The 22,255-nt window shown below is 44.6% G+C and overlaps 1 protein-coding gene across 5 annotated transcripts in view; it reads right to left on the minus strand.

Moving 5' to 3' along the window:
- atrx (ATRX chromatin remodeler) overlaps nt 1-22,205 on the minus strand; it is a 40,013-nt gene extending 17,808 nt beyond the window's left edge. The window contains exons 1-28 of one of the 5 annotated variants that reach the window (XM_017473987.3): nt 22,025-22,204; nt 20,146-20,204; nt 19,738-19,832; nt 18,979-19,028; nt 18,356-18,402; nt 17,850-17,971; nt 17,640-17,759; nt 17,435-17,556; nt 17,226-17,293; nt 14,780-16,779; nt 11,943-12,009; nt 10,747-10,892; nt 10,029-10,190; nt 9,786-9,912; nt 9,423-9,525; nt 9,129-9,320; nt 8,714-8,855; nt 8,377-8,486; nt 7,519-7,665; nt 6,485-6,662; nt 5,878-6,015; nt 5,355-5,530; nt 4,857-4,974; nt 3,237-3,367; nt 1,477-1,571; nt 1,239-1,378; nt 558-708; nt 367-467 (exon numbers count right to left, since the gene is read on the minus strand). In XM_017473987.3, the coding sequence (XP_017329476.1) occupies nt 367-467; nt 558-708; nt 1,239-1,378; nt 1,477-1,571; nt 3,237-3,367; nt 4,857-4,974; nt 5,355-5,530; nt 5,878-6,015; nt 6,485-6,662; nt 7,519-7,665; nt 8,377-8,486; nt 8,714-8,855; nt 9,129-9,320; nt 9,423-9,525; nt 9,786-9,912; nt 10,029-10,190; nt 10,747-10,892; nt 11,943-12,009; nt 14,780-16,779; nt 17,226-17,293; nt 17,435-17,556; nt 17,640-17,759; nt 17,850-17,971; nt 18,356-18,402; nt 18,979-19,023 (4,948 nt within the window). In that variant the 5' untranslated portion in view covers nt 19,024-19,028; nt 19,738-19,832; nt 20,146-20,204; nt 22,025-22,204. Of the gene's footprint in view, nt 1-366; nt 468-557; nt 709-1,238; nt 1,379-1,476; nt 1,572-3,236; nt 3,368-4,856; nt 4,975-5,354; nt 5,531-5,877; nt 6,016-6,484; nt 6,663-7,518; nt 7,666-8,376; nt 8,487-8,713; nt 8,856-9,128; nt 9,321-9,422; nt 9,526-9,785; nt 9,913-10,028; nt 10,191-10,746; nt 10,893-11,942; nt 12,010-14,779; nt 16,780-17,225; nt 17,294-17,434; nt 17,557-17,639; nt 17,760-17,849; nt 17,972-18,355; nt 18,403-18,978; nt 19,029-19,737; nt 19,833-20,145; nt 20,205-21,194; nt 21,373-22,024 lie in introns of those variants that run through there. The other 4 variants (XM_017473988.3, XM_017473986.3, XM_017473989.3 and 1 more) reach the window with 4 other exon arrangements.
- Between the last annotated feature and the right edge of the window lie 50 nt (nt 22,206-22,255).

Raw genomic sequence — 22,255 nt, forward strand, 5'->3', positions numbered from 1 at the left:
GTCAGAAAGGGACCGAACAAATCGAACCGTTAAACAAAGCTACGCTCCGGATGTCTCGGCGTCCGTAACGTTCAGCTCGTTAAAAGAGACCGCTGGTTTAACCGACCTACTGTTTTATGGTGACCCGGGGTTCGAAAACCGGCATATTTTACATAATGTTCAGTGTGCTTAAACTTAAACATGCACGTATATAAAATACATTTAGCATTTCCTATACACGTGTATACACACACATCTAGCAGCTCCTCCATGCTTTAGTGGCAAAGAAAGCAGGCAAGTAAAGAAGACGCATCGCTGTTTCTCGGTTCATTTGAGATATATTCACCCGTTCGAAGCGTTCGTGCAGGCTTTCATTGGTTCGCTTACCTTTGTAAGGAGAGGGTTTTCCTTCCTCTTTGGCCCTGCCTGCTAACTCCAGGAAATCCTCGATGAGGTCCAGTGAAATGAGGGACTGACTGAACACCAGACTGAGAACGACACAGTGCGTTCGCGTCATCAGAATGAACGACGTGGCACGAGCACTCGGCAGGAAACGACAAAACGGAAGACAAACTTACACTTTATCTTCCACGTCTTCCGCCATTCGCAGAATTTCGAACAGCAACACAATTTTTCCAGAGTGTTCCAGAACTTCGGCATCCGCTTCGGTCACAAATTCCTTGTACCAGTCGGGAGACGGGCTGCCGGGCCCGGAGTTGCTCGGACGAACTAATAAAACACGCACACACACACGTATATATAGTAGATCAAGGCTAAGGAAATGTGTAACGCAATGGTCTAGTCAGAATTCCCATTTTGTTTCACCAACACACAGACTACGAAGGTGAACACATTCACATAATGGAAGAAAAAAATATATTCAGGGCTGGGCGATATATATCGACATCGTGATAAAGGATTGCGCGATACACTTTTCTGAGATATCGTTGGTATGGTGATGTATTTTGTTTTGCAATTACATACTAAACACGGTACGGAACGGATGCCATTTATTTGACGTAGACAGTTCGTTAGATAAATTATATAACCGTGATGCGCGTCGTGTATCGTAGAAACGTCAAGTATCGTGATACGAGACGATATTTCGGTCATATCGCTCCAGCCCTAGAAAGCATACAATTTGTTCTAAGCGTTACGATACATCCGCTGTCGCCGTTCAGTCACGCCAGACCACGCTTCGGTTCCAGACCTTTAGAACACAATCGAGAACGCAAATCTCAATCAAACCCAAAAGGTACCTTCTTCTACAGGCTCGGCTCTGTTCCTCCCCTCTGGGTTTCCTCCACGGGAGCTCGTGTTCCACTCCTTAATCACCTCCACGTCGTCGCTGTCGGACTTGTCCGAGCTCTCGCCTTTGCCTTTCCCCCGTTTCTTCTTCCTGCGTGTGTGCGGTTTTGCGGGAAAACGACACCGTAAATCAGCACGCCGAGGACTGAAAGGATAAAACTCGCAGCAAGACGAGACAGGATTTTTGACCTTTTGGGTTTCTCGTCTTCGGAAGTCAGGCTCATCGACGACTCCTCCGTTTCGGACGCGATGAACTCGTCCATGCTGTCCTCGTCGAAGTACCCCTGTTGAGCACGAATGACATCACGGATTACCTACGACGTCATAGGTAAGAATTCGCCGTGCGTCGGAGTGCGTAGTGCCTCCAAAAACACGTTCGTTTACAACGAACGATTAAACCGACTTGTGCGTTATACGGCTCGAACGCGCAGCCTTCCAGCCAATCAGAATCGGGTATTCAGACAGGCCATGGTATAATGATTACTACGCCACAGAGCTGCTGAATTCTTGAATCCGGACGGTTAGAAAGGTGTTATGCACTAACGTGGCTGATGCGCCATGGTCCGAAATGACGATGTCATCGGTCATCGCGATTAATTTCAGGGACGACGTGTCGTCCAATAAAATTAGTTATCGTGACGTTTTTAATGGGCAGCTCAACAAAATGACTAGAACGTACAAACCCAGGCAAGATCACAAACCCTCGCAACACCGTAAGTGTAGTATTCTCACACAATACACACATTTTAGGTTCAGCTACTGTACACAGTTTGACTTTCTCAATTAATAAAACATAAGTAACTGCAATACAACTGGAGCAAATAACGTTAGACGGCATTTTATCCTCCCATCGGTCCTGCTCCATTAAATAACGAGTTCCCGATTTCGATGTGTTGCCTGTATTCGTCTGCACGCGGTGTATTTATTTAACCGTGCCCAACCGAGTCGGACGGCGTTTAAATATAAAGCGTTGAAAAGAGCCAGTCGATTAACATAACTAAAGCCAGACTTTTACCCTGATTATAGCCAGGATTAAGAATCAGGAGGAGCCCGTGCTGGTCGGCACTAGTCCGCAGATGTTTGGGGCAGCCGGCGTCGACGGTGTTCGTCACAGAAAATCGAGAAGCGTGAAAAATAGCAGACGGGCAATAATGACTGGAGCGGAGCTCCGTAAAGGAAGTAGGCCGAATTAACAGAGCTGGGGCGGGAGCAGAAATGCCTGTGCAGCATCAATTCAAAGAACCGTCACGACTGCGCAGACAAGGGGGGGTGGGAGGCTTTGAATCGGGCGCGGTCGCCGTGTTTGTTTTTTCCGTCGCCGTCTCCTGGTAACAGGAACGCATATGTTTCTTGGTGCGTGTTCGGGTTCAGCGACAAGTTGGGTAACGTCATTAGCGTGCGATGTCCAGTCATTTAGGGCGTGCTCCTCACTTTCTCAGGAAAACCGCTTGGCCGATGTGCGAGACGCCCTTGTCTTTTCATTATCTGTTAGGGTTTTAAACGCCGTGCGGCGGTTTCCGAGCTGAAGCGGCCATCGTATTTTGATGGAAAGGCTTAGAAACAGATAAAAGCTGTAAAAAAAACAAAAAAAAAAACACTGCCATTTCTAACAAAACGTGCTATAAAACTTCCTGTTGTGGATAAATAATTAAGATAACGGTTTCTGATATTTTGAAAATGAAATCGTGTTACGATATTGGCGAGTACCGTACAGCTGCGCGTTAGCGTTGTGGATGTTCAGAAAAGTGCGGCTAAGCACATGAACTGGACAACATGAACTGGACAACTAGCAGGTCGTCGTGCTCGGCGTGACTGGCTGTGCGCAGAAATGTGACGACTGCGAGGAAACTCCGGCCGCGTTCTCCCGTCCCCCCCCCCGGGTTTGTTTGAGTGCTGATGAAGGAAGAGAGGCCTTGCAGCTTGCCACTTGTGTGCCATTGCTCATTTACCTTGTTTTCCTTACTGATATAGTCCAGCTGGAGACACCAAGGATGGGTCCAGATTCTGCTGAGCATCTGGAAATCCTGGAAAAGCTTTGTGCCCGCACGGCCTCGTCCCCCCTCCAAGGCAGAACCGACACCTGCTCGGGAAAAGAAGCGGTTTGTCGAGTTACGACAACATGAAATCCAACTTCCACGGTTTCGCTCGCTCCGCACGTCTCAAGTTAACGAGCGTCCACAAACGACCGACTTTTCTGAATGGGGAATATCAGAAAACGTGGAAAACTTTCCTGTTTACTACACACCGTCACGGTTAAACACGACAGACTCGAATAACATTTTACGCGTGATGTGGAGGAGAGAACGCCGCACTTCATCGCTGCTCGAGTTTTTGTCGAGAGCACGAACACGCTGTGCTACACTACATACCTTGTTGGAAGAGGATAATCATAACTGTTCATTTCCCTCGGTCTGTATTAACGCACTCGACTAGCTCAGCATACATCATCACATTACACTTTTTTTTTTTTTAGTCTAGTCAATTAGATTTCCGGGCAACCCAAAAAAAAACAAACATGTACCCGAGATCTTTCGCTTGCCTGGTGGGCTAGCTAACGAAGTTATCATTTTCTCCACACTGTGGATTTTTAATTAATTTATTATTTAATCCAGTGAGATCTGGAGTTTAACTCTCCTGGCTCTTTAACACGATCGCGGTTTTCCCGCGGTATTCAAATCAGGAAATCCCACTTCAGAGACTCGGCGCTGTAAAAGGCGAGTACGAGCGATCGCGACGGCCCGGAGGTTATGTTACTCGACCGTGCAAGTAATGTTTTGTTTGTGTGAAAGCGTTCTCTATTCAAACAAATCCCGAGATTATTTTTGGCCAAACTTACAGCACCGAAACGCTTCAAAAGTTATAATTGCTTGACCCGTTCCAAAAAAAAAAAAAAGAAAAAAAAAAAAGAAAAAAAAGCAATATTAGGCTTTTTTTTCGCTTTACTGTAGGGGATGTAAAGTTAAAGCAAGTTTCGAACCTGAGCAATAAATTAAGTCTGATTTGAGACTGGAGGTCAGTCCAGCTTGGGAACCAAAAAAACACGACGTTCAAAAATGCAGTGCCGCAGCGTCCAGCTGGCGTAACGAGACACCTGCTGGAAAACTCTGCCAAAACTCTTCATTAGAAAGAGAGAGAGAAAAAAAAAAGGTGGTGGCTGGTGGTGGGTGGGGAGGGGGGATGTGGGAATTTGTCCGGCTCGGCAGATCCACACCAGCTGCCATGCAAAATCCCCCAGCTGCAGATCTACTCTAGAAGTAACACATAACGTGACTTAACCCAACAACAACAGTTTTTCAACCTGCCTTATTATTTTTTTTTCTTTCTTTCTTCCTTTTATTTACGTCTTAAATGAGATTTCATGGAAATGAGTCTCGCCCCGAAGGTCGACCAAATATCAAAAGCGCTTGGCTTTTAGTTGCTATGGTTACCTACAGTATACCCATGTTAAAAACGAAAGACGAAACCTGACGTGCTCGCGGAGCAATAAATATTTAGGTAGGGGTGAACGAACGGGGAATCTCATCTCATCACATCACATCACAAGGCAACGTGCAGGACAGACCCTTTACCTGTAAAGTGCTCCAGATAGTATCTGTACAGCTTGCACTGGATTGGCGTCATCCGCACCGCGAGCACGTACTCGTGTTTGGGTGGCAGGAACTTAGTAAGTGCGGTGTAGTCTCTTCTCTGAAATGGGTTACAAAACAAAATATAAGGAATATTTAAACACACACACACGCACGACCCTGGTGCTTCCGAGGGAACTCGTACGTTCACCTTTGTTCACCTGTACTCACGCACTTACCGACTAAAACCCCTCACAACAGGTTATTAAAGCCACATTTAAGCCTTTTCAATTATGGCAAGCTTTCAGTGCGAGCAAATCATAGGACTGGGCAGCACACTTGCTTATAGGGCTGGCTAATGGATTTATTATTTATTCGTCAACCCCTGAAACAGCTGGGGATTTTTTTCTTTTAAACCATTATAATTCAATTGTTGGACAGAAGCGAGAGAGAGAAAAAAAGAAAAAAAAAAAAAGAGTGAAGTGAGAAGCACAAGCTTACTTGGACGCATCCGGCCAGCATCTCGTAGAGAATGTGCGCCCGTTTCTTCATGATGCGCACGTCGACCATCGTGGAGTCGGCGCACTGGCCGTTTTGGATGGGGTTGATGAAACGGTTCCTGAACTCTTTCACCGAGCCCAGCAAGTTCTCTTTGATGAAGTTTACCATGCAGTGGTCTGAGGCGGCGAGAAAAAAGAAGCGGAAACGTGAAAAGTGCTTTCATCACTGAGCACTTAATCATCAAGTACTTTATATCTGGAAGCGCTAAACAAAAACAAATATTACACTCGTTACACGTCTCTGCAGTTCTTATAGCAAACGGTCGAATATATTCCAAGCTTTTAGGCAGCTGACAGTAGAATAAGTCGAGGTCTAGACCGTAAAGAAAAAGCAAAGAGTGGCACCGCAGCTACAAGTCAGTACAGGCTTTCTCTTAAAGATCGCCTTCGTTTCGACCCGACATTCCGCATTCGCAAGAGAACGTAAAGGAATTAAATAATAAAAAGGCACAGCGGTCACTCACACTCAATCAGGTTGTTCTGAAGCGGCGTTCCGGTCAGCACCACTCTTCGCCGGGTCTTAATGGAGTTCATGGCTTTGGACACGGCCGACGCTTCGTTCTTCAACACGTGGCCCTCGTCGCAAATGACAAAGTCTGGACCTGCAATGGGACATTTAAGAATAAATAATAAATCAGTAAAAAAATTATTATAATAAAAAACAGGGGTTTGAGGGTGGGGTTGCAAACCACCCAAAACCTGATGTGGAACATAAGCACAGTCATTGGGTGTTTTCACTTTTTTTTTTTTTTTCCCTTTTTTTTTTTTTTTTTATAGCCCGGGCGGATCCGGGGAACGGATCTCTGATACACCTACAAAAATCTGGGGCTCAAAGTCAAGTGAACTTTTTAAGTTTGATGTCCAAGAAAAATAAAATAAAGTCAGAATATATAAATATTGTTCGTTCGTTCGTTCGTTCGTTCATCTTCCCAGGTATAGAACTGCACAACTGATCCATGGCTTCGAAGGAAAGCTATAATGACGAGGCCCTTCCCTATAACAAGCCCAGAATCAATCCTGGGTACAGACTCGTGCATTTGGAGTACGCGTTTTTTTATTTTTCAACTTCACCTGGGTCGACGAGGGTCTTCTGGAGCGTCTCTTTCAGCTTTTTGCTCTTGATGTTGCGGCCTTGCGTCAGGTTGCGGTACATTTCGTAACCGATGATCATGACGCCGCCGTCTTCATGCCAGCGCTGCAGGGCGTACGCTCGCTCTTGAGGCCTCTTCACCGTGGCCAGCTCAGTCACCTGATACACAAATAAAAAAAACACACCGCGTGAGCACGAGCACAGCTGAAGTCCTACTTCAGAGCACACAGAGCCGTTAAGACCTGTTTTTATTTAGTCGCTTATCGAAATTAAAAAGAAATACAAACTTTTACTCGACCGATAAAAGGTCAATAAATGGTCATTTCATCTCATCTTATGACGCGTCGGAACGTATTTGGATCTGCTTCGATTTTATGGACGGTATGACGTTCTGAGAACGGTATTAAGGATTTTATTTCGTCGTTCAGCTCTTGGATGCACGTTTTGAAAATAACTGGAAAAGTTGGACATTTAAAAACAATAATAATAACAATAAAAAAAAAGTGTAAAAAAAATGAACAAACTACAACAACAACGTAAAGGTGGTGGTCACCGATGGTCCACCAATAAAGACCAGACAAACAAAGTAATAAAATTCAATTGCTTGTCGAATAAATCAGGGACGCTCCAGTCAGGATTTTTGCTACTATCGATACTGAATTACCGATTTCTTGGTATCATGATCGTTCAAGATTTATATAAGAGATACATAAGCATTCTGTAGACCGTCAGTGTTAACAACCCCCACGATAAAGTACCACGGCTGTCGCCTTGGTTATATTATTTACAGTAATGTTGTAGATTGTTGACTTTAACTGCGAATCAAATAAATAAGCACAACAAATTCACTTCGCAATGGACAATTTAATCGGCCTTTAAAAACACACTGCGAATTTTTTCATCGTTTCTTGAGACCTCGGAATAATCCCACGACTGCGGCGCTAAAAGTTCGCGTTAGGCAGGAAACGAGAAACGGTGGGAAGGTCTGTGGCGTTACACGACGGCGAATCTCTACCTCTAAGCTCTCCTCGTCTTTCAAGCCCTCCTGCCACTTCTCGAACTCGTTCAGCCAGTTGAGGACGGTGTTGAGGGGACACACCACCAAAGCCGTGGAGAAGTTGAGCTTCTCGCACAGAAGCACGGTGTGGAGAAACGTCACCACCTGCAGGACAAGAGAAGAACAGCTGGAACACTGGACGCAGCTCACGACACCAAAGCGGACCTCGTTTACTCGGATCTCGCTTAATTTACTTCTGATCTCGTAATTCTGACTAGTAAACTCCTTTATCGCCAGTTAAGCAGTATCTTTAATGCACATGACGACGGGTTTTTTATCCCCCCCCCCAAACTGCTTTTACGGTCATTTTGATACACTACACAAAGAAAAAGCGGCCAAGCCCAAAATGGCAAAATATTGGCCTTTTTAATGGTTTTAAGAATGAAACAAAAAGATCAAAGTAACTTATTATGCGACAGATGTTTCCTTTGAGTTCTTTAAAATGATTAATTTATTTGACTTTATTTTCATTTTGTACACCCAGACACGAGTTGGAATTTTATCACCAACCGTTTATCATTATCATGATTGTACCTTTGCGTACAAGATATATAGATATATAGATATATATATATATATATATATATATATATATATATATATATATATATATATATCTAAAAGTTAATTCTGGCAACCAGCAAATGGTGGCACAAGAGGTCTCAGGGGTGCATTTGTTTAATTCTGGCCTATTTTCTGACCAATAATTTGTTGACCATTAAGATCGCTGTCCCCCTCCACCATTAAAGGAAACTCCCTACGCTCCCCTAACGAATATGTTGAAGAATGAAACCTGTTCGGTCCATAATACTTTACCTGAAGGGTTTTCCCCAGACCCATACAGTGAGCCAGGATACAGCCAGAGCCGGCTGACTTCAGAGTCTTTTTCACAGACTCACAACAGCAATCCCAAATGAACTGCACGCCTGCAGAACAAAACACACATGCAAAAGAACATTTTTCGTAATATATATATATATTCATATTCGATACTATAGCATGGTTTAAAACTTCTGTATGACTTCACTTTAGACCCAGGCGTCAGAAAGGCAGCTCTACCTTCGCTTTATATTCAATACACTTTATAAAAAAAATTGCACCGGTACACGTGAGAGAACGCCGTAACCTGGGAGAAAAATGCGTCCTGACTCACCGTCCACTTGATGGGGCTTCAGCTTGGTCACCATGTTTCTGTGGACTTGGACGAGAGGCTCCTTGGTCTCTTCATCCTCATCCAGGACCAGTTTCGTAGTAATGGGACAGGCGATCTGCGAGGATTCCTCCACCACGATCGTCTAAACAAGCGAGAGCTCCGTTATGTACAACTCGCAACTTAAATGAAATTCGATGCTAATGCAGACGTCTGATCGCAGAGCTAATTTTAAAAAAAAAAAAAAAAAAAAAAAAAAAAAAAAAAAAAAAAAAAAAAACACGGCTAACAGTAAAATTATTACGTTTACATGCATTTAAAAAAAAAAAAAAAAAAAAAAAAAATTTTCTACATTTTTTATCCAATGCAACCCCGATAGAGTGTTTCAGGATTAAGAGTCTTCCCAGTCCCCAATCACCTCACGTAGTTTTTCTCTCAGCCGCTCTTTTTCGGCTATTCGTTTACGCCTCTCTTCTTCCTCTTTCAGCGCGTTCTGGGTCTCGGAGCGCAGCTTGTCATCTTTCAGGATCTTGCGGATCTTCTTGCGGCCCTTCGGCGTGCCCTTTTCATCGTCCCCTTCTCCGTCTTCCTCGTCCCCTTCCTCTGCACTCTGCGGAAAAGAAAAAGCCGCGCTCGAACACGTACACACACACACACACTACACACATACACACAGCTCTGATCGCCAGCAGCCAAACGCACAACACGGTACCTTGTTGCTGGAGGAGTCGTCTTGAACTTTTATCCGCCGCCTCTTTTTCTTCTTCTCTTTCTGGTAACTCCTTTCGCCGTCTTTCTCGGTTTTTTTGGAGGATCTACGAGAGAGCGTTCATCGGGTTCAGCGTCGGAAGGAAAATGTACAGAAAGGGATTTACATGGCACGGCACGTTCCCCCCCCCCCGAGCCAGGTATCGCTACGAGCGTAATGGATCAAATCGGTCGGGCGAGACTGAAGGGAATTTTAAACAAATAAATAAAGAAATAAAAACAACCAGAACTATTTGCTTCAATAAGAAGCTTAACTCGATAAACTGATTAAAGTCTACAAAAGCTCGAGCTCGGAATCCATCCTCACCGCGTTCTGCGTTTGTTACTCTTGCTGTCCTCATCGTCCTCGCTCACTTCCTCACTCAGCGCCGACTCGCTCGATGAACCGGAGGCTGAGCGTTTGAAGTCTGAATCGGCGGACTCGTCGCTGCTCACTACAGGAAGCGAAACAGAAAGCTTGATCTGCAAATGAACGCTCTTTGCGTGAAGCTAAACACGGACGTCAGGCTTGGTTTAGAAAAAAAACAAAAACAAAAAACCCCACACTAACCTTTCCGTCTTCCTCTTCTCTTAGCCTCTTTATTGCTCTTGGACGGTTTGTCGTTGTCAGACTCGCCCTCGCTCAGCGTCAGCTTCTTGCGGAGCAGCTTGTGTCTCCGCCCGGCCTTTTTCACGTCCACTTCCGAACCGGAATCAGAGTCCTCTTCCTCTTCTTCAGTCAGGGAAACAACACACATGCGCATGAGATGAGAAGACAAACCTTCGCAACACGACGCCAAAGCTGATGGACAAGCGATGCATGGAGGGAAACCCTTCAAAATGGAGTCTCCCCCCACCACACTGTATAAAAAAAGTTTCAAAAACGACGTTATCCTGAACCGTGATGTGTTTTTCTTGGACGTGAAAGACGACTCCTGTCTCGGAAAAGCTTGAAGGGACACCTTAACCTCGGACTGTTACAGAAGCACCGACGCTAGAGACTCCTGCGCATTAAATAAGTACATTATAGGCAGAAAACCCATTTTCTGTCGTGTCAGAATTCATCCAGAGACGATCAGACAGGTTTTCGTCTACGAGCGATCAAATGCCAAACGGCTCGATTAAACCGAGCCGCACTCTGACGCGGACGCTCGGGCAGCTCGAGGGGAACGAGACCGATTGTAAACAGTGAAGTGATGGCGCCTCACGGTTTTCAAAACAACAACTCGGTACACGCTATTACAGCTTTCTTTAGCTCTTTACCAACAGGACCACGCCCCCTTCCGTACCTTCGCCTTCGGAGCTGCCGTCGTTCTTCGCTTTAGCTGAAGACTTTTCCTCGGTGTCTTTCTTGCAGTCTTCGTCTTCTGAAGAGCTGTCGTCCCCTGACGAGTAATTGGCTTTGATCTGAGCCAACAGCATCTTCTTTGCAATTCTTTGAAAGGGAGAAAAAAAAAAAGGAAGTCAGGAATCAAAACAGCTTTGTTCAGAATGCGACTAAAACCCTATTGAGATTGAAGTAGTTTCTTTTCCCCATGGGGAAGAGTGTGTAGTTAATACCGGACTAACTCTGCAAATTTAGTCTCTTAGGAATCGGACAGGATGTTTTTGTTTGGGGGGGGGGCACATGGTCAGGTGTCCACATACATTTAGCCATATAGTGTATTCAGTGTACGTAAACATCACGGACGTCCTCCGGCGACATTACTTAACACGCGTTCACAGGCCACTTTAATAGAGACGCCTGTGCACCTGCTCGTTTGTGCGATTATTCACTCGGCCAATCAGAACGACAGCAGCGCAGGGCATGACATCGTGTACATACAGGTCATGAGCTGCATTTAATCTTCACCATAAATCAACCAACAGAATGGAGGAAATAAAAAATGGTGCCATCTCTGTGACTCTGATCGTGGCATGGATGTTGGTGTCAGATGGGCTGGTACGAGTATTTCGGAAACCGTCGATCTCCTGGACGACAGAGTCGAGAGTTTAAACAGAACAGAGTGAATATAAAAGACAAGTAACTTTTTTTTTTAAATACATGCGGCAGCTTTGCGGGTGGAAACGCCTTGTTGATGAAAAAAAAAAATAACCATGGCGAACAGAAAAGCATCTCGAAACGCACGACGTGTCAAACCTTGAGGTGGATGATCTACAACGGCAGAAGATCACATCAGGGTTCCACTCATCAGCCAGGAACAGGACTCTGAGCCTACAGTGGGTACAGACTCACCAAAAAAGATTCGAAAGAAACCAGGCGATGTTTCGCAATCGCCATAAAATGTGTGAACGAGCAGGTGTACCGGCGTTTACGTTACAGAAGGAGGTGAGCGTCTGGAAACCGATAGTACTCAACAAGCTCGCTGCGTTTTGATCCAAGACGCGTTTCTCTCTCTACTTGATTCGGGTGTGAAACTGGTTTTCGAAGACCAAACATCTGGCTTGAACGGAACCGTGTGGGGAAACGTTATTTATTTCGTACCTATTCTCAGGGTCGTCGTCGTCATCGACCATCCGAGAGGGTTCCTCCTTCAGTTGAGCTTCGTCTCCTGAACAAGATATTATTAGCATCAGAAAACACGGTACTTTTTAGTGGGTTTCGCAGTCCAATTAAATTTGCCTTGTAGAAGGAAAAAAAAAAAAAATGGTGAGAAGACAGTACATCGATAACGTACAGAAAAGAAAATACTTACGATTAAAACGACAGAGGCTGGACTTAAGATTCGGAAACGAACACATTGTTTTAAAAAAACCTGACGACAAAAAAAACAAGCCTAGCTAACAGTGACGATACGGCTGGGGAACGTCGCATCATGGCGATATGCCTTACGTGTTGGATTACGAATGGGAACCGTTTCTAATGGAGGTACCGAGGTTGCGATTCTTCCGGACCTGATGGGGGCAGCAAATACGCGCAAGTGTTTTAGTCGGCCCACAAGTGGTGAAGCAGAACAACTACAAGCACACGGGGAAAAACTACAGAGGTTTGGCTCCACCGCGACTCGTTGAGAGGAAAGGTGGTATGGAATTGATGCTCTGAAGCCGGTGTGCAGCCGATGCTATCGTTCATTTCAAACGAGGCGAGGAAACACCGGGGAATTTGGCGAAGCACCTGAAAGACGGCCCTATATTATGTTTGTCTGAGGCAGCTGCATTGTTGCCGTGAAACCAGCTAACGTTATGCTCCATGTAACGTTAGCGATAGCCAGTTATTTATCAACGACGCTAACACATTGCAGTGTTATAAACTACCTCCTAATGGACCAGCATGCATCGCCATTCAGCCCGTCTCCTGTCGGCTAAATGTAGCCTAATGTCACTAATAATTTTTCAAATGTCCATGCTTTTAATAAATCTTTTTGGCCTGCCACCATATCAGTGAATTTAAACTAATGCTTGCATTCAGAGTATAAGGGGCGTGTGTGTTTAGGAGTGCTGCACCTCCACTCATTATCAGACAGTGTTTGATAACTAATCTCTCTCTCAGCCAGAGGAGGATGTCCTCCAGGAGAGTTTTTAATTAAAAAATTATTATTATTATTTTTTTTTATACCTCAACTTTGGTATCGTGTAATTCTGGTGCTATCGGTACAGACTACTAGACTTTTGGTATCGTGACAACCCTACTATAAACTAGACATGTACATTTCCTGAAGAGAACGTGAGCGGTGCTTGCCGTGGCAAAACTCTGATAGGTGCCGATACTTTTGAGAGCTGCCCGTGTAGGGCGCCAATATGTTTAGAGCTGGAGAGATTGGGTGCCAATTATTTTGCAGAGCTGGCCGTGTAATAATATACATTTACTATATTTATTAGGGATGGCACGGAAACATACGTACATTTTATTTATATGTACGGCCTCTATGAAACGATCGATCAGAATTGTGTTAGAACCCGCCCATCTATTTTAAGTGCTCATAAATATCGGAACGTCTGACTGACAGGTGTTTCTTGTTACCAAGGTGTGTCCTGTTAGATTGATTGTTCAAACAATTAATAGCTCTGAACATCTACTCTTGGTTTGAGCTCTGGGTTTTACCCGTCAAGACTGCGAGATTACAAAAGGAAAAAGCGACATGAAGACCAGAGAGCTGTCTGTAGGAGAAAAGCAAGCCGTTTTGAAGCTGAGAAAGGCATTTCTTATGCATTGGGCATGAGACGATGACCGGCACGTCGTGAGAGCTCTCAAGAAAAACCCCGGACCCACCGTGACATCATCAGGGCAAAGGTGAAGGCATCACAAATCCACGGTTCGAAGAAGACTTTGAGTGCAGAAATTCAGAGCCCGTACCACAAGATACAAACCACTCATCAGCGGTAAGAATCAGATCATCAGACTTTCAGGAATTCACAAGGAAACATGGAGACGAGCCGTAACGTTTCAGGATTCACCTCGGCCAAAGTCATGGAAAAGCCGAAGTGTGGAGAAAGAAAAGATCTGCTATTGATCCAAAACATACAGCATAAGCTCATCTGTCAAACATGGTGGAGGTAGCGTCATGGCTTGGGCTTACTTAGCTGCTTCTAGAATAGGATCGCTAATCTTTATTGATGATGGGACTCAGGATGGTAGCAGAAGAATAAATTTACAGAGAAATGCGTCCGATCTAACTGGGAGGAACTTCATCATGCAGCAAGACAACGACCCGAAACACACCACCGACGCAACGAAGGACTATCAGCGGGGGAACAGTTTCCGACTGACCGAGTCGATCATCAGACGTTAGCCCGATTGAGCAGCATTTCACACCCTGAAGAGCAGACCGACTGGAGAAACCTCCCGAAACAAACAACGACTGAAAGAAGCCGCGGTAAAAGCCCGGACGAAGGAAGAACACAACAGTTCGTTGAGGTCACCGAGTCGCAGGCTTGATGCAGTTATTGCAAGCGATTGTCATCTTTTGATCTCGAAACCCAATGTGTCGAGTGTGTAGCGAAAACAAAAGCATTGGCCTATATTATCGTAACACGCGCCACAACAGCCTTCTTCTGTACATCACGATACTAGTCACGTTTTCCATGTTTTTTAACTCAAATGTTGCGATATTAAAAATGACCAAAAAAAAATTCAAATAAAACTTTTAAACAGACCCCCTGCCGTTCAGTGTTAAATACCTTACTTTTGAGGGATTTGTAACAGAACTTTGTTTTTATTTTTTTTTTTTTTTTAAACGGTCAGTAATCTATACCATGATGCATACTGTATATTGTCGGAGAGCATTCGAGTATCGTAATATATCTGTCATGTTGCTCGCTCCTATACACGAGTCGTCTAAAGCAAAAGAAGAACAAGAAGCTGATCGTTTTCAGCTGACTGACCTGATGACTGATGGAAAGCATCCATGTGGGGCATGGCAGAATCGAGGATAGGTTTGATCTTCTGCTGATCACTGCTATCCTCTCCAGAGTCTGCTGCCTGCTCCTCCTCTTCCTCGCTCGAGGATGAATCTCTCGGGGCATTTTCTTTACCCCTCTTGGACCTCCGTTTCCGCTCAAACGACCGCTTTGGACCTTTTTTACCCTCCTTCTTGCTCTCACCTCCTTCCTTCTTGCTCTCATTGTCCTCCTCCTCCTCCTTGCCCCCATCCTCCTCCTTCGTGTTCTTGCGGTCTTCCCCGTCCTTCTTGCCCTCGTTCGCCTGCTTCTTGCCTCGTTTAGACGATCTCTTCGTAGCGCTCAGCTTGCTTAAACTCTTGATCTCCTTCTCGAGATCCGAGTCGTGGTTTGACGAATCGGATTCTTTACCCTTCTTTTTTTTGGCGGCCCGTTTCTTCGTCTTGGACGACTTCGCGCCTGCGTCCGAATCCGAGGAGGACGGGATGAGCTTGCGCTTCGCCGACTTTTCCGCGGGTTGCTCGACTGGCTTTTCCGCTTCGTCGTCGCCCGCAGCCTTGCCGTTAGGCTCCGCCTCCTGTTCATCCGAGCTGGCCTCCATGGCTTCTACCTGCCGAAGGACCTCGGGGACTTCGTCGGAGTCGGAGTCTGACGGACCGATGGAAACCGGAATCTGCAAAGTAGCGCCGCGGTCTTCGTCCTTCACGTTCGCTCGCGCACCATCGGACCTGCTCTTACTCCTCCCTTCGGACGCCTTGCGCAGAGGAGTGGTCTTCATCCTGGGGGAACGTCTGCTTTCATCTGGTGACAGAGCACCGTCCTTCTCTTTCGACTGTGACTTGCTGTCCTCTTTCTTAATGGTAATTTTAAGAGGGATAGGGGTGAGCTTTACGATAAGTTTTTTACCCACCTTTGCAGACTTCTTACCAGATTCTGGTGACTTCCTGTCAGACAGCGAGGTCTTACTCGATGTACTGTCTGTAGAATCGAGGGAGTCCTTTTCACCCTCTTGTTTTACGCAATCTGAAAGTCTCTCAACCATCTCAAAGAGTTCCTCAGGAACGGACGGTGGTACAGACACAATGTCTTTGTCAAGAGACGCCTCTCCGGCTGCTGAGCCATCGTCGTCACGGTCGGGTTCGCTCTTCACAACCTTTGAAGCGCTGGCTTCGTTTTCTACAGCCGCGTCCTCTGGATTTTCCGCAGAGGGTACTGCTTCTTCCGTCATTTCTACGTCAGCCGGAACTACGTTTTCCTCGTCCGCATAGTCCTCCGACGAAGCCGCAACCTGATCTACGGCGCCATCTAAAACCACCTGATCGTCGTTATTACTCCGGTCGACATGCTCAGAGTTGGGGACCGCGTGGGCTACGCTGGCGTTATCTGCTAACCCGTTCCCCTCTCCATTCTGGACCTCCAGGTCTCTGAACTCCGTGTCGAGCGCCTCCTCCAAAGTCGCGTGGACCTTTTTCAAGTCGGCCAAAACGGATCGGAACGCTTTCAAATGCCTGTGTCGGACAACGCTGTCGCCGAGGTAGACCGGTTCCTGCTGGATGAACTGCACGAACGTGCTGTTCAAGCCGTTTGTCGTCTCGATCAGTTTCTTCGTCTTTTTCAGCAGTTCTTTCGGAACCTTTAAGGTTTTATAGGAGAAGGTCAGCGTCCCCGATCCGTCGGAATTCGCGTCCTTTCCGTTCAGAGCCGTGTTTTTAACTTTGCCCCGTTTGTGCTTCGTGCCGTCACGTCTCAGTTTATCGTGGTCCCCCTTCGGCTTTTTCATACACTCCAGGTTTCGCAGGACTTTCTCACAAGCCGCGACGACGTCTTGAAGCGGCTCGGGTTGGCACACGTAGCAACGCCACTTATCGTCGTCGTTCATGATACCGGAGAGTTCCTTCCGTCCGAGGTTGCGCAGAATACATGTTTTGCAAAACGCGTTGCTACAGTAATCACAACAAAGGAGATTACCTCCTTCAGCACACCACCTAAAAGACGACAAAGTTTATTAAGGGTTAATAAATAAAATGTTTATGAATATGCTCTGCAATATACAGTTCAAAAATATATATATATAAGACAATATAACGGCATGTAATCTTTTTTGGTTTTGAGGTCGGGAGGAAACCGGAGAACCTTGAGGAAACCCACGTGAACGCGTGAAACTCCCAAAGAGTAACCGAAGCTCCGAATCAAACCAACATTAAGCGATTCGTCACCTTATATTAGATGTCCCTCTTAGGATACGATACGGCTTTGTTTTGTTTTGCTAACGGTCACCCTAGCGCTAGTCGGGTCTCTACTACCGAGCTACAACGTGCGCTCACAGCGGGACGTTTCATCGTCGGGTGTGCGTGCCGGTCAGACTTATTAACGGTACCGTCTCCCCCAAAACTCTGGATTGTTCTCGAGCCCGACTGTCTCGCAGACTGACCTGCATTGTTCGTCCATTCCGTCGTCGTCCTTACTGATGTCGTCACTCGTGTAATACTTGAAGCAGGACTGGAAAAGTGAAAACACACACACACACACACACACACACACACACACACACACACACACAAAGTGTTAACCCCAACCGTTCAGTGGAAACATCGGCGCTATGCTGATGCTCGGTGGAGGAGGAGGCTCTGTGATATTTACTTTGCAGAGAAGAACTTTGAGTATAGGATGCTGATACACAGAGTCCCTCTGGAAATGATTGACTTGCTGGCCACACGCAGTGCAATTGACTCTTGAGCACCTAATCTCTTGAAGATGCTCGTCTGGGCAAAAGACAGAACAACAAATAAATCAGCCACGTCATGCACTTATTCCAAACACACTCGTCTTTGGAGCAACGCCTCACCAGGACGCCTCCTCTGACCCTCTTCTTTGACTTTGCTCCCTCCCTTGTTACGGAACTCCGGGCCTCTGAATTCATCTTTTCCTTCGGTGTTGACGGGTTCTGGTTTCACTATAACCACGTCTGCGCGTGAAACAGAACCGACACAGAGTAAATAAACACAAGCCGACAGCAGAGCGTACATCTGTCAAACATCCATGTTAGAGCACGTACCTTCTGGGATCTCTTCCATAACCGTGGCATCGTCGGTATTATCGGCGATGCAATCTTGCTCACGCTCATCTGCGGACTCGGGCTCGTTTACAACTGTATGCTTCGTGACGACCGCAGGTTTCCTGAAATTAATGGTGGAAAAAAAAAATATATAGAATTCGACTGTTCAAGGCTACGTTGTGCAGACATCGTAACCAAAGTATTTACTTATTATTATTATTATCCATATTTTGGTGTAGGGAAATCTAAACATCCTGATTGCTAATTTAAAATTATGTATACTACAACGCTGCTGAATTCTCAAATCTGATTGAGCAGATGTTATTAATTTTCGATTACAATATATATATATATTTTTTTTAATCACAGCTTTAAACTGTAACTCAATGCTTTTAGCGACACGTGAAAATCTTGGTGAAAACCACGAGCTTATCTGCGATGTTCCGGTGTGGGATCCAAACTCACGCTGTGGTTAGAGTGCGAACTCACAAACAAACAAAACGTACCTTTTTGAGCGTGGCGTGGCCTTTGGAACGTCGGTGGAACAACTGGGCTGTAAAACAACATTTCGCAATACTTTTAAAAAAAACATAAACAAAAATAAACCATAGTAATCAATATGGAAACTGTATAATAAACGTTTAACTTAAAGTGACGCCTTAACTTGAAGAAATCATTCATATGTAAGTCACCAAAATTATGTGGACACGATCGCCCAAAATTTGGTATACAAGTCTGATTTCCCCGTACAGTGAATGTCAGTCTTTGATCAAGTTGTTGGACGTCGTCAATAATCCTAACGCAATCCTGGACATAATCCTAATCGATTCAGTTTTTGTTTTTTTTTTTAAATCAGATACCGGCTTTCAAAATGTCCACGGTTGGTCCGATTGGTCACGATGAAACCTTTAAACAAAATTTTCACCATTTTAACTATACATCACATTACAATGAGATAAGCTAGACAGATATCTAAATATACACACACACACACAAACACATATTTCTCTCCCACAATTATACATAGAGAAAATTTCACCATGTGAAGCCTTTTCCCAGACTGCCACGGTAACGCACTTACATCCAAGAGATAAGTGAGTAAGTTTACTTTAGTAAATCTGTCGCGTACCTTTTCCATTATTTCATCATTGATGTTTGAGTCACTGGAGGCCATTTTATCTAAAGTGAAAAGAGAACATAAAAAGGCACAATGAACATACTCGCATGCTGAATGAATATTATTTGAAGCAAGCCGAAGCCTTAGACTTACACGTTCACAAGTCGACGTTAACGCATCTTTGCATTTCTAAACTCCCACTAAACACACCCTGCATCCCAATTTGCCTACTTACACTGCGCACTGAAAGTACGTACTCATTTCCTTGAAGGAAAAGTACATACTTTAGAGCGTGTAGTAAAAGAGTACGCAAGTTGCCCGGAAGAGACCTCCGTCACCACAAACACGCCCCGTGTTGCACGTTGGCTTTTCTTCGTACGTTATTCCTGATATAAGCTATATAATTCAAATTTTCCATTCTCTCGATTTACGTTTACACATTGAGAAATGCTTTGTGAGAATGCACTTGGTTTATACTTAATCACACAAGGCTTTGTTTGTCCCCCGGCGCTTTTCAAGACGTCATTACGCCCGTGTTATTTTCTATTTCCCACTCCTATGGTGAAACGCTGGACTCGCGTCGTTTACGGCATGTCTTCGGCGAGCAATCCGATAAATTCTGGTTCGGTCCGTGCGACAGCGCCTCCTATAGGACACACTCGAGCGCTCTCAAGTCACGCCCCGATACGGCCCTCGGACCCCGTCCATACCAGCATCCGATCTAAGCAACACCTCTGACAGTCCTGAACCTGGAACACTAGTAACTCTTACCACTGGAGATTTCATTAACTTCGGACGCAGCAGTTTCTTCCTCTGGAGAATGATCCAAGAACTCATGAAGTTTCGTCACCAGTGCAGTCAGCTTGCTGGATCGAAAAAGGTTACCGAGTCAGAAGACGTACAAGTGTAAACCAAATAAACTCAAAACCGGACATTATGACAAAATGACATAAAACCGGTGCCGTGACACCGATTTCCAATTGATAACATCACTTCACCAGTACCGTGATTATCAGCATTACTGATTACGTTCACTTCGAGTGATTTTAATTTAAATTTCATCTTAAGCAAGGTGCTCCAAATTAAGAATTAAATAAAATAACCCCCCAGCTTGTACATAACCAGTTGTCGCTTATATTAATAAAGTAGTAACAGCAACTGAGATAGAAAAAAATTTACCTTAGGCATATTGACCAAATCTGTATTTGACACCAAGAATACAAAATGGCCGATTAAACCTGAGGCAAAAAAAATTATTCAGATACAAACAAGTCGTTATATAAGCCTGTTAATTTATATATTCATTTAAACCACAACTACCAGTTTCAGAACATAGACCATACATGTTACTTTTAATTGAAAAAAATATATATATTTATATATATATATATATTTTTATCTTATAAATAAATGGTTACAAGTTGCATAGCAAACTAATGTCACTGCAACCACTGAGCATCTCTTTGGACAATTCAGTCGGGCTCGGTCTCATATACTTTCCTACTCCCTTTCCACGCGCACTATATAAAATGGCGTTGACGCCCTACGTAGTGCACTAACCCATACTACGGTGGAGTATATGGAACTCTGAGCAGTCTATTAGACAGCTAGTACCGGCTAACTAGCTAGTGAATGAAACAGCCGGCTGATAAAGCATGCCTAAAAACACTGACGAAACATTTAACAACCGTTTTATTATTATTATTATTAGTAGTAGTATTACTACTATTACTCTGGCCAGTTTTTTAGCATACTGCTAACCACGGAATGAAAGAAAATCAGCTAACGTTAGCTAGCGGGCTAATTCTTCAGAACTCATTCGTGGCAGTCATAACGTTTAATGTGTTAAGAGGTGGGATGAGTCTAGATAATCAGTAAACGGGAGAGGGAAGGAGGAGAAGGGTCTGGAAAGACGTTAACGGAAAATAAAATCCTCCTAGTCGTTTAAAACGGAATTCAAAAACAGAAAGGCCTCTTTGGTGTTTTTTTTTTAAGCCGTGGTAAAAAAAAAAATTAAATAAATAAAAAATCGCTGCATTAACTCTGTTCATGACACAACAAACCAAAGTGCGTTACATGATATACTTCTGTGCAAAAGGATAAACTAATTAATCCCGTCGATAACAATAATAATAATGTTCGGTATAAAAAAAAAACTCGCTCACAACTTGCAGCGCTCTCACACACACAAAATCCCCAAAACTGCATGTAGTCATTAACACACACACCTGGATATCTCTCACGAATGGGGAAAAAGTCCGATTTCCCCTCGGTTCTCCGTACACCACTCGGGTTTTGGCGTGTGTACACTCTCTGCTTGTTGGTTCCTATTACAGAGCGCTTAATGCTTCAGCCGAGGACACAAAGCAAGAGCGCCATCTTGCCGGATGCCTCTGGCGCGCTAAAATGGCGCAGGCTGCGTTAATCAGGGCGCTGGACACTAACACTACTCTTATTCCCAGTGTCTGAACGCTAGACATGGAAAATATACATATAGTAATATTAATAAGAACAGTGGTGCGTGTATGTTTGCTGCATGTATAACGCGTGTTTTTGTGTTGTTGTTGTTGTTTATTTATATTATTATTATAGCTACTGGTTACATCACTACACGTGAAAAATGCAGCACCGGCTTCTCTCACACACTTTATTAGACGCTTCAAAACTAGTAATTCAGTTTATTACACTTCTTGTTCGCGTTGTGATAAAGTTCATCTTTGCGCTTTGAGAATTTTTATTGGGGGGAGGGAAAAAAGAAGGGGGAAAAAACAGGAACCAAAAGCTAAAAATAGAGACGAGGAGCGCCACAGATCGGCGCTATTTGAGTACTGTATGTTTATATATTTAAACAGCGCCACGGTTTGTTGCATGGTGTACACAAAAGGACATCACGACACTTATTCAGCAAAACGTAGCCTATTTAACACACACTGAGACACATTATACCCGCTTGTGAGAGTGAGTGCTGGGCCTAATTTTGTGCATTCGCATAGCACCGGTTCCTGCTCAGGCTGTAATCTAAACCCGACACCGCATACTGCAAAAAAGCAGCACATACCTGCCGTTTTCGGTGCTCATTTCCTTATAGTAAGGAAAACACGAGAACTTTGCATCTCCAGAGTACAGCAAATTCTGTTCGTTTGACCGTAAAAAAGGTGGAAAGAGGGGAAAAAACCCGAAGCTGCAGATGGAAATCAAACAAAGCAAGGCGCCATGTTTTCCGACAGAAAGAGACGCGCTGATTGGTTCGTGAGGCTCAAACCAGGAAGTGAATCTCATTGGTTGATGA

The sequence above is a fragment of the Ictalurus punctatus genome, chromosome 8, assembly GCF_001660625.3.
Source record: "Ictalurus punctatus breed USDA103 chromosome 8, Coco_2.0, whole genome shotgun sequence".
NCBI classification, from domain to species: Eukaryota; Metazoa; Chordata; class Actinopteri; order Siluriformes; family Ictaluridae; genus Ictalurus; species Ictalurus punctatus.